Source organism: Rhinoderma darwinii, chromosome 3 (assembly GCF_050947455.1).
Source record: "Rhinoderma darwinii isolate aRhiDar2 chromosome 3, aRhiDar2.hap1, whole genome shotgun sequence".
In the NCBI taxonomy this organism is placed as follows: Eukaryota; Metazoa; Chordata; class Amphibia; order Anura; family Rhinodermatidae; genus Rhinoderma; species Rhinoderma darwinii.
The window spans coordinates 131,793,477-131,806,317 of record NC_134689.1 but is presented as its reverse complement, the minus strand read 5'-3'; the positions used below and the strand labels follow the sequence as shown (position 1 = coordinate 131,806,317).

General features: G+C 40.2%; 1 protein-coding gene across 1 annotated transcript in view; it reads left to right on the top strand.

Moving 5' to 3' along the window:
- The window catches only part of CDK17 (cyclin dependent kinase 17), a 209,563-nt gene that overhangs the window by 182,111 nt on the left and 14,611 nt on the right, over nt 1-12,841 (top strand). Inside the window, exons 9-12 of the mRNA XM_075856764.1 lie at nt 6,875-6,937; nt 8,816-8,939; nt 11,094-11,214; nt 12,677-12,774. Of these exons, the coding sequence (XP_075712879.1) occupies nt 6,875-6,937; nt 8,816-8,939; nt 11,094-11,214; nt 12,677-12,774 (406 nt within the window). The remainder of the gene's footprint in view (nt 1-6,874; nt 6,938-8,815; nt 8,940-11,093; nt 11,215-12,676; nt 12,775-12,841) is intronic.

The following is a 12,841-nucleotide window of genomic DNA, read 5'->3' as shown; positions in this document are numbered from 1 at the left end:
TGTTATTGAGTTTATGATTTACAAGTACACCCAGATCCTTCTCAACAAGTGAATCCGCCAGTGTAGCGCCCCCTAGGACATATGATGCATGCAGGTTGTTGGTACCAAGATGCATAACTTTACATTTATCTACATTAAACTTCATTTGCCAAGTGGACGCCCAAACACTTAGTTTGTTTAAATCTGCCTGTAATTCATGAACATCTTCCATAGTCTGAACTATATTACATAGCTTGGTGTCATCTGCAAAAATAGAAATAGTGCTATTAATCCCTTCCTCTATATCATTAATAAATAAGTTGAATAATAGTGGTCCCAGCACTGAACCCTGGGGTACACCACTTATAACCGGGGACCATTCAGAGAAGGAATCATTGACCACAACCCTCTGGATACGGTCCTTGAGCCAATTCTCAATCCAATTACAAACTATATTTTCTAAACCTATAGTCCTTAATTTACCCATTAGGCGTCTATGGGGGACAGTGTCAAATGCCTTTGCAAAGTCCAAAAACACTAAATCCACAGCGGCCCCTCTGTCTAGACTTCTGCTCACCTCTTCATAAAAACAGATTAGGTTAGTTTGACAACTTCTGTCCTTAGTAAAACCGTGCTGGCTGTCACTTATAATGCTATTTATTGTCACATAATCCTGTATATAGTCCCTCAATAGCCCCTCAAACATTTTCCCCACGATGGATGTTAAGCTTACTGGTCTATAATTACCCGGGGAAGACCTAGAGCCCTTTTTGAAAATAGGCACCACATTTGCCCTGCGCCAGTCCCTTGGCACTATGCCAGTCACTAGAGATTCTCTGAATATTATGAAAAGGGGGACAGAAATAACTGAACTAAGCTCTTTAAGAATTCTAGGGTGTAACCCATCTGGTCCCGGAGCCTTGTGCACATTTATTTTATTTAATTTAGCTTGGACCATCTCTACATTCATCCAATTCAGTATATCAACTGATATATTAACAGCACTGGCACCGGCTACATCAGCTGCTCTTTCTTCTGTTGTATATACAGAGCTAAAGAACCCATTTAGTAACTCTGCCTTCTCTTGATCCCCTGTGATCAACTCCCCATTACCATTATCTAGGGGTCCTACATGTTCAGACCTTGGCTTTTTTGCATTTATATGCTTGAAGAATTTTTTAGGATTTGTTTTACTATCCTTGGCCACCTGCCTTTCATTTTGTATTTTTGCTAATTTTATTACATTTTTACAGATTTTATTAAGCTCTTTATATTTTACAAAGGCTACAGCTGTACCCTCAGATTTGTATTTTTTAAATGCCCTTTTTTTGTCATGTATTGCCCCTTTCACAGAAGGTGTAAGCCATGTGGGGTTTAATTTGAGTCGTTTATACTTATTACCTGTAGGAATAAATTTTGCACTATAATAACTCAAAGTAGATTTGAAAATCTCCCATTTATCATTTGTTCCATTATTTGACATTAGTTCTTCCCAGTCTATATCCTGAATTGCAGCCCTCATCCTGGGGAAATTGGCTTTCTTCAAATTAAATGTTTTTGCCCTCCCAGCCTGCGTTTGTTTTTTACAGTATAGGTAAAATGTAACTATATTGTGATCACTGTTACCGAGGTTTTCACGAACATTGACATTCCCAACAAGATCTGCATTATTAGAAATGACCAGATCCAACAGAGCTTCACCTCTAGTCGGGTCTTCCACAAACTGGCCCATAAAATTTTCCTGCAACAGGTTGAGGAAATGTCTCCCCTTTGCAGTTGAAGCCGAACCATGACACCAATTAATATCCCGGAAATTAAAATCTCCCATTATCACTACAGTACCCGCCTGTGCAGCCCGCTCCATCTGTTTATATATCTGACCTTCCATCTCCTCAGTTATATTGGGGGGTCTATAGATTACACCAAAAGTAATTTTTTCAGTGTTTACCTCCCTTTCTAGTTCCACCCACAAGGTTTCAACCTCCTCACAGTATTCACCCACTATTGTCTCTTTCACACTCGCCTTCATATCACTTCTCACATACAGACATACACCACCACCTTTCCTATTTGTCCTGTCTTTCCGAAAAAGTGTAAAACCCTGTAGATTTACAGCCCAGTCATGTGAAGAGTCCAGCCATGTTTCAGCAACACCAACTATATCTATATTTTCTTCCAGTATCAAGGCCTCCAGCTCCCCCATTTTGCTTGCTAGACTTCTGCCATTTGTGAACATACACTTTAACTTGCCTGTCAGTTTTTCACTTTTATTATCAGAAATGTGATTTGACATTAATCGGTCCTTTTTATTTACACTGATGTTTTGTAACGAAAGGATCTCCTTATCTTGTTGTCTAGTCCTCTCCCCACATTCTGTTTCTCCCCCCACCAATATAGTCTGACCCCTCTCTAACCTGGCTACCCCTTTTTTTTCTACATTGACCTCCCTCCTCAGCCCTAGTTTAAATACTCCGCCACCCCAGCTAGAATTCTCTCCCCCAGCACAGCGGACCCCCTTCCATTTAGGTGCAAATCATCTGCAGAATACAGTTTGTACCCCAATGAAAAGTCAGCCCAGTGCTCTAGGAACCCAAATCCTTCTCCTCTACACCAAGACTTCAGCCATGCATTTAACTCCCTAAGCTCCCGCTGTCTTTCCTGTGATGCGCATGGCACAGGCAGTATTCCTGAGAATACAACCTTGGAGGTCCTTCCCTTCAGCTTGTAGCCTAGTTCTTTAAAATTATTCTTAAGGCTCCTCCACCTACCATTTATTCTGTCGTTGGTACCGACATGGACCACGACAGCTGGATCATCACCAGCCCCTCCCAGCAATTTGTCCACCCGTTCCACCACATGCCGAACCCTGGCACCAGGGAGACAGCAAACCATTCGGTTGAGGCGGTCTTGGCGACAAATTATTCTATCCGTCTTCCTGATTATAGAATCCCCTACAACTATCAATTGTCTTGGCTTGCCTGCATTACCATCCCGCCGACTACTAGCTGGGCTGTTCTCCCGGCTGTTAGGGAGATCAGTATCCACTAGGGCTGCCTTTTCTGAGACTGACACCCTCGCATCATCACCCAACCTGGCAATTTTGCTTGGAATGCCAGAAACCGGATCGGCCTTCCTTGTCTTTGACCCCTTTCTACTGCCCCTAACTACATTAACCCAGCTACTTACCTGATCCTGCTCACCCATGTCTTCACCCTCCAGTTCTAACCCACTAACTGCATGCTCTGTGAGCAGCAAGCTCGGCTCAAAATTGTCTATCCTCCTCAGTGTTGCATTCTGCTCCTCCAGATCTCTAATACGAGCTTCCAGGTGAACAACATGCTCACATCTGCCACAGAGATATTCACCCTGGAACCCCGGCTCCAGTCGTGTATACATATGACAAACTGTGCACTGAAGAAAACCTCCAATCTTGCTATCCATTATCCAAGTTACACCAAAACAGCGAACAATTGCCAAAGAAAAAGAAGAGTACTTACTGGGGCTTCAACTCCTCTTTTCAACTCCGGTTTTAGAACTCCACTTAGTTCACAAGCCACTTAAACCACCAAGCTCAGAAAGAGCAAGCTCAAAATGAGGTCTGATGACTAATTTATACCACCTGTGTCCAGTTAACCCCTTCCCCCTCGTCAACTGCTCAGCTGGAAGCGCATTTAAAAAAAAAAAAAAAATGATTTGCTTATGTGTCGCCATATTTTAAGAGCCATAACTTTTTTATTTATTGACCGACGCAGCTGTCTGAGGGCTTTTTTTATTTTGCGGGGAAAACAGCAATTCTGACGTTGTTTTTTATTATATTTTTTACGGTGTTCACCGTGCGGGTTAAATAAGGTAATCATTTTATAGGTGGGTTCGTTACGGACGTGGCGATACCAAATATGAGTAACTTTTTACTTTTTTTCATAAAGTATTTTGTAAGGGGAAAAAGTGTTGTTTTTTTTTTTGTTTTTTTGTTTTTTTTTTTACTTGGGATATTTTATTTATTTATTTCAAACTTCAACTTTTTTTAATTTTATTTTTGTAGTCCCACTGGGGGACTTTACTGTGCAGACTTCTGATCGCTATTATAATACACTGCAATACTTCTGTTTTGCAGTGTATTATTGCCAGTCAGTGTAAAACTGACAGGCACCTGCTAGGTCATGCCTCTGGCATAGCCGAACAGGCAATCCCTAAAGGCAGACCTGGGGGCCTTTGTTAGGCCCACAGGCTGCCATAGAACCCTTCGGCACGCGTGGATGCCAGTGGGATGAGAGAGGGAGCCCCCTCCCTCTAAAATCACTCAGATTAGCCCTTGCTATTCAGCACCGCATCTTGGGTGTTAAATATGATCGGAGACAACGGCTAGTGGTCTCCGATCGTTGCCCTGAAGCCCGAGGCTGTTACTAACAGCCCGGGCTTCAGCAGCACCCCGCACGATGCGAGAAAAGTTCTTCTGAAGTTCTGACGTGGAAACGCGTCGCTTCAGAAGAACTGCCCTGTACGGCCGATGTAAGAAAAACTATACGCCGGTCGTTAAGGGGTTAATAAAGAGCACGCAAAAAATTCATTAATAAAGTATATTACAATATATATTTATATTACACATGCTGCTAGAAAATAAAAAGTTGATCGAAATTTTAGTTACGCTTTAAAGAATAAGGAAGACCTAAGTGACTCACAAGAAAAAAACATTGAAATAGAAATAAATACAATAAAAAAAGTCCCCTTTTTAGAATGCATTATTCCAAAAGAAAAAATTTTGCTCTGGGCATTAAGGCCCAAAACATGCCGATTTATGAAATTCTTTGCAGCGGTTTGGAGCTATAAGGATATATTATTAATCAGCGCAGGATTTTGGAATCGTGGTTTATTTAGACACAGCTGTTCCGTATACCGGATACAAAGCGGCTGTATCTCAAAGCAAAAATAATTTTGAATAAAAAGTTGACCTGATGGATTCAGGTCTTAGCGCTATATACAGCTGTTCTGTATAGAGCATAAAGGGGAGCTGTATCTCAAAGTAAAAATAATTTTTAATAAAAAGTATTTAGAAAGTTCCACCAAATACTGATACATGTTTTTATTTAAAAAAAGTGTTTTTTAAGGTGTACATAGCTTTTAACCCCTTAACGACCGGCGTACAGTGTTACGTCGGCCATTAAGGGTAGTTCTTCTGAAGCGCCGCCTTTTCACGTCGGCGCTTCAGAAGAAGTTTTCCCGCATCGGGCATGGATCTCCTGAAGCCCGGGCTGTTCCTAACAGACTCGGGCTTCAGGGCAACGATTAGAGATCACTAGCAGTGGTTTCCATTAATGTTTAACCTCTAAGAATGGCGCCGCTCAATAGTGAACAATGCATCCGAGTGGTTTTAGAGGGAGGGGGCTGCCTCTCAAACATCACCGGCATCTCGCGATGAAATCGCAGTGTGCAGATGGTTTCTATGGCCGCCTGGAGGCCCAACAAAGGCCCCCAGGTCTTCCTTTAGATGACAGGCATAATACACTGCAATACTGAAGTATTGCAGTGTATTGTAAAAGCGATCAAAATATCGCACAGTAAAGTCCCCTAGTGAGACTAAAAATGTTAAAAACTTTTAATAAAGTTTGTAATAAATAAGTCCAAAGTAAAAAAAATAAATTATAAACCCACTTTTTCCCCTTACAAGATGCTTTATCATGAAAAAAGTGAAACGTTACACATATTTAGAATCGCCGCGTCTGTAACGACCCCAAATATAAAACTATTGCATTATTTAACCTGCACGGTGAACAATGCCGTAAAAAACAATGTCGGAATTGCAGTTTTCTGTTCATCCTGCCTTCAAAAAAAAATTGATAAATAGTGATCAAAAAGTTGCATGTACTCCAAAATGGTACCAATAAAAAAAACTATAAGTCGTACTGCAAATAAAAAACCCTCATACAGCCTCGTCAGCAGAAAAATAAAAATGTTATGGCTTATAAAGTATGTAGATACAAAAACAAATAGTTTAGAAAAAGTGTTTTTAATGTGTCAAAGTGGTAAAACATAAAAAAAAATCTATATAAATTTGGTATTGCCGCAATCGCAACGACCCGCTGAATAAAGTTATGGTTATTTATACCACACGCTAAACGGCGTAAATGTAAGACACACAAAAAGTGGCGAATGTTCAGTATTTTTCCCCTCCAAAAGAGTTAATAAAAATTAATTAATAAATTATAAGTACCCCAAAATGGTGCTATTAAAAAATACAACTTGGCCCGCAAAAAACAAGTCCTTTATACAGTTATGTCGACGCAAAAATAAGTTATAGCTCTTTGAATGTGACGATGGAAAAACTTAAATTGCTTGGTTACGAAGGTTTAAAATACCTTTGGTATTAAGGGGTTAAGGAATATCTATATATGATAAATATCTTCACCATATGCAGACTGTAGAGTATCTTCAGACATCAGCAAACTTTGTTTATCCTTGTGGGTTGTTTTAATTTAGTTATGCAAAGAGATTAGGGCATTTTTATTTTTTTTTTGTCATGACTATCGGTCCTTAAAGGGACCCTCCGGTCTCAGGACAAAGTTATAAATGTGATGGGGTATATGGAGTAATATTACCTGGTGCCCTCCAGTTGCCCCCTATGACATGGATCTGCCGTTTTAGGGTCTCTTCTGTTGTCTCACAGTGGCCGCAGCGCTTCTCAGGCGGAGTCTAAAAAACAGAGGGTTCATGGATTGGTCGGAACTGCTCACGTGAGCATCTCTGGCCTATCCGAGAAGGGACGGGTCGCTTGAATGCATTTAATTGTGTTTAGTTCTCCAGAGTTTTGTTTGTCTATTGGTAGCAATGGTGTCTTATGATGCAATTCTAAATTGAGGCAAATGTAGTTTGCAGTGAGTGATTTATATTCTTTTCTTAGGACAAAGATTTGAAGCAATATATGGATGACTGTGGGAACATTATGAGCATACACAATGTAAAGGTAGGTAAAACACCTGAAATATTTTAACATAAGCCTTGATGATAAAACATTGGTTTTTTTTTCAGACAACCCTTCCAGTTCCACAAATAATAGGGGGATTTAATGAACCTTTCTACACCAGTTTTCTGGTGTAGGAAAGTCGCAAAATGGCTTTTTTACACCGTCCTCGTCGCTTTTGTAGAAAGGGAGCATGGCTTTGCAAAAGGGGCGGCCACCGCGGCACAACAAATTTCTTACAATTTACACCAGAAAACTGGCAGAAATTTCAGAGACTCCTAGCTGGCGTAGATTTCACTTGGTGGGGCGTAGCAAGGTAGGGGCCAGTGCCGCGCACAGTACCTTGAAGCTTCCTTTCCCTGATCAGACGGTCTCCTCATCGGACTACCAATAGCCCGCCCACACACTCCCCATCAGACAGTTAAAAATAAATACTCCCCTCACCGCTCCTTTTCTCCCCACAGTCTACTTCCCTGAGTAATAATGGAAGCCATGACAGCAGTGCCGGACCTTTTACACGATGGACCCCATTGACTATAATGGGGTTCGATGTGGTGTCTGTTCTTTTGACTGGAAGAATAGCGCTTCCTGCTGCTCCTTTTCTTAGTGTTCTATACGACTGAACTGCTGACGAAGGCTCTGAATGGAGCCTCTGATGCTGGTGTGAATACAGTCTACAACTGATAGCTTTTGGTCTTTGCAGTTTGTAAATAAAGTCACTGATCCTTTTGGCATAAGAAAGTGTCCCCACCTATGATGTGGTTGTTACTGGATCACACTGTACTGAGACGTTTTGTAATTTTTTTGCTGTCCCTATTAAAGCCTCTTATCCTCTTAACATTTTGTGCTATTTAAGGACCGATGCATTTATTATGTTGACCTTGTGTTCCACACAATGCGGTACCGATTTTGTTTTTGCATACAGGAACTCTTGACCGTTTCACATCATAATGTCAACCTAATGATAATGTTGTAGAATGCAAATATACACAGCTCTTGAAAGATTTGTGGCAAAATCTTTTCCTAATTTTAGGCTATATTCACATGACCGTGAAAACAAATGACCATTAAAAACTGAACAACTGTGTTTTTCATGTCCGTTTGCCATCCGTTTTTAACGGACGCTAAAAAAAAAATTGATGGATTTAATTTGTCAGGGTTTTTTGTGTCCGAACCCCCTGAAAACACTACAGTACAATGCACCTGTAGATAGTGCCAGTGCCCACATAGTGCCACACACAGTGCCTATGTAGATAGCGCCACAGTTTCCCACCTATAGATGGCACCATTGGGGCTCCCTCTAGGGGTGGAACCCCAGCCAGAGTGCTGCCGACGTTATGGCCGAGGATTCCGCTCCCATAAGAGCCCCTGACGTCACTGTCCATTTATCGCTGGGGATTCTGCTCCTAGAGGGAGCCCTTTATGTCACTGTCCATATATTTTGCCGGTGATTCTGCTCCTGGAGGACCCTTTGGCGTCAATGTCCATTGAGCTATTGAGTTCTATGGGGGCTGTGTCGCCGTGAAAACAGCGAAAAATAAAACACGCCCTATTTTTCGACGACCAGTATTCACCAAGCGTTAAACGGCTGTATAAATACAGCCATAGACCTTACATTGTTCTGAAAATAGCCGTGTAATGGCCGTTAAAATAAATTGCCATCACACGGCTGTTTTTCCCGATGGTGTGAATGTAGCCTTAGTATTTTCTGTCCTGTAATACCTAATTTCCCACAACTGCTTTTAATTAATTCTATCCTGAACTTTGAGGAATTATATGCACAATGTGCAGAGTAATGCAGATGACATACAGGCAGATTAGACTTCATCTTTACATGTATTAGATAAGCCCTGATAAGATTTTCATTTTGTTTCACTATAGATATTCTTATATCAAATTTTAAGAGGCTTAGCATATTGTCACAAAAGGAAAGTTCTTCATCGGGACTTAAAGCCACAGAACCTTCTCATCAATGAAAAGGGGGAGCTGAAGTTAGCAGATTTTGGTAAGTTGGTTACATTGCTCTTTACTACATGTGTTCTCTATTGACACCATAATGAGACGCTGCATTGCTCACACTCTAGTAGTACTTGCATTTTCCTATTGATAGATCCAGAAATTAAAAGTTTGGACAGTGACCAGTGAGGAGGAATGATCTTGCCTGGAAAGCCTCTGGAGAGTTTCTTATTCATTCGTCAGTCGCATAGACGTTGAATGGGAGCAATAGTGCACACGCGTGACCAACACTTGTTTTCATAATGGGTGGGTGTCCCATCGATCATACATGTATAACCCATCCTGTGGTGGGGAGAAATGTTTTTCATGGGTCAACCACTGCAAGATGAACATAGATCAGATGATGATCATTAAAGGGGTTGTCCGGTTTCAGCAAATGAATGTTACTTTTTGTACAATTTAAAAGTTAGACAATTTTCCAATATACGTTCCGTATTCCTCATGGTTTTCAAGATCTGTGCTTCATGTTATTCAGTAGGAATACTTCCAGTGGATACAATTCTGTGCATGGTCATGTGATGGACACACAGGTGCATGGCTCGTTACAGTATGTTCATCAGAGCTGTGCCTTCTAATGCACCTGTGTATCCTTCACATGACCATGGATGCAATTTTATCCACTGAAAGTAAACAACGAATGTTCCTACTGTATAACAAGCAGAGATATTATTATTATTATTACTATTATTATTATCCTAATATGTGTAGAAACAAGTGACCATACACCAGCGGTGGTTTTAGGATATATTTTTTATAATTTTTTTCTTCCTGCAGAAGAGATTGCTAATATTGGATTTTATTAGTTCGCGCACGGAGCTGATTGCAATGCCTGGCCTTTACTTCTTTACTTTCCTCTGGATTCAGTTTGGAGATTTGTTTTTCTATGTCCTTTTTTTTCTTTTTCATCGAAGTCCAGTCATTATCTGAACATCTGTGAGCAGAAGATGCTTAAGATATTCATTTTAATGTATTCTTTGGTCTAGCGCATGATTCAGTAAGCTTCCAGGCAAGCCTCATTTTAACATACACCGATGCTAGGGGGTGGTTACTGTCTAAACAATGAGTATGAAATGGACTGTGATCACACATATTATTGCAGTTGATTGACTCTAACATGGATAATTTTAAATTGCTGACAAAAAGCTTTGGTTGCATAACACTAATGACAGTTGTTGAAAATGATTTGCTGAAATGAAGCGTGTGGTATCCTCTGCTGCACTAAGAATAGTAAATGACATTGGAAAAGGGCAGCAAGTTAAAATAAATTGGAGCACACAATGCAAATGTCCATCTGTTGGCAATGAGAACGTTTTGAAACTTAAGGGGGTATTCCGGTTTTTATTCTATGTTTGTTAGGGCCTGTTCACATCACCGTTGGCTTTCCGTTCCGGGGTTCCATCGGAGGTTTCCGTCGGGTGAACCCTGCAACGGAAAGTCAAACTGAAACCACAGCTTACGTTTCAGTCACCATTGATATCAATGGTGACGGAAACATTGCTAATGGTTTCTGTTCATCACCATTCCGGCAGGTTTCCATTTGAACGATGGAATCAATAACGCAGTCGACTGCACTATTGATTCCGTCGTTAAAACGGAAAGGTGACGAACGGAAACGATTAGCATCAGCTTGACTGAAACGGAAGCTGTGATTTCAGTTTGACTTTCAGTTGCGGGGATCACCCGACGGAAACCTCCGATGGAACCCAGGAACGGAAAGCCAACGCTGATGTGAACAGGCCCTAAGTAACCATACAGTTTTCTAATATACATGAGCGTAAACTACTACTCACATACCTTTCTTTTATCTGTTCAGTAGACCGTTATACAGTGAAATATTAATCCACCCTGTTACGAACAGAATGCCTGGGGGGGGGGGGGGGTCACTTGATCAGCGCCACATATTGTCCCCTTCAGTTAGACCATGGAGTCCCTACGCTAAAATTCCTGTGTAGAAATAGTTTTTCTGTGTTTACCAGTAATTAGATTGACCTGTATTTTACAGGCTTTCTTCAGTTGTGTCCAAGCCCAACTAAAGACTGGCAAAGCTCCGTGAACTGTCTTGAAATATCAGATATTTGCCTTTTTATTCATGTTATATCTGGGGTTTTTAAACCAAAAAAAATGTTTTCCCTTCAAATTAAAGGTTTAGCGAGAGCAAAGTCCGTTCCAACAAAAACCTATTCAAATGAGGTGGTGACGTTATGGTACAGACCTCCCGATGTTCTTCTTGGGTCTTCTGAATATTCAACACAAATTGACATGTGGTAAGTATGTCTATGCATGTTTACTCGCATTAATTAACCCTTTCGCTGCCCAGGGTTTCAAGAACATTGTTTTGCGTTTTACATACACAAATAACACCTGAATTATAACATTAAAAAAATCATATTCTACCCCTATACAGTACTTTGTAAAAGATGCTTTAGAATTCATGTTTGGGGCTAATAGTCTAATGCAGGCAGGTACTGGGTTGTACAAAGCCTCTTAACAAATACATTTTTAAATGTGTCCTGATTAGATTCAAGGGTTGCTTAGATATGAAATTGCTTATCCTCTCATCCCTTTATAAAAAAAAAATAAAGTATCCCCTTATATGTGACCGTCGGAGAACTAATATGCTCTAATTTGTAAGAGGAGTGATAACATAGAGAAAAGTTCCTGCTTCACCCATTGGGGGTCACTGGAGACTATACAGGGGAAGAGATGACCGTAACAGACTGTGATCTTTCTTCCGACTCTCACTTCGAGCTTCTCCCCGTCCCCTACACAAACATAGAAGCAGAAAGTAAAACTTTTCATCTGGCTCCCCAACTTCAAGCGTCTGCTGATCCCTAAATATAGCATCTAGAGTTTTTAACTTGGTATAATTTATCATTGGTTTTTAATTGACACCCTTGGTAGCTATTAATAATAATAATAATAATTGTATATTTATTTTTATTTTAGCGCCATTAATTTCTACAGCCCTTTACATAGCGAAATAAAGATGTAACAATTTGTAACTAAACCAAATAACCGTGTGGTACGGATAAGTGTAAATGTTTACGAGATTCATGAGGTAGCAACCCTGCCCGTATAAACGTACAATCTTTTATTCTGGTTGCTGTAATTAGTTAAGGTATTGGCGTATTGCATCTGTTATTGACAGCAAATTGGTTAAAGGCTATGTCCACCTTTGGTAACAAATTATTTATTTTATTATCATCCCAATAGACCTAAAATGAAAAATGAAGCAACTTCGTAATGGAGTTTGATTACAAATATCTCACCGATTACAGTCTACAGCTCCTATGCAGACCTATGGTAACCGCCTACAAACTAGCGCTATGCAGACACACTCCCTTTCATCTGTCCCCTACTTTTTACTAGCATAGACTTGGCAGATTGCAAAGAAATGGGGGACAGATAGAAGGGAGTATGACTTCAGCATCAGACTACAGAGTTTGCAGTCTGTTGGCATGGAAACACCTAGGTCTGCATAGGAGCTGTATAAACAAAACCATATGAATTTTTTTAATCATGACTGCAAAGTTGTTACAGTTTAGATGCAATGAAGCAATAAAGAAAATGGTTTGGTATGTTTCATAGCCGTCTCGGTTCTGAGGTTTAGTTAAGTCAATTTCCATCAAACACAAAGTGATAATAATTGTGATTTGTCTTTTATATGTATATTATGTTTGGTAATGCTGTGGAAATATATTTATTTTGTCACTTCTTTCCTACAAGGGGTGTTGGCTGTATATTTTTTGAAATGGCTTCAGGAAGACCACTTTTTCCGGGTTCCACAGTAGAAGATGAGCTTCACTTAATTTTCAGACTTTTAGGTAAATGTCACCTTTCTTACCAGAAGGAAAAAAAGTAAATGTATTTTTGTTCAGGAAAATTGTCTTC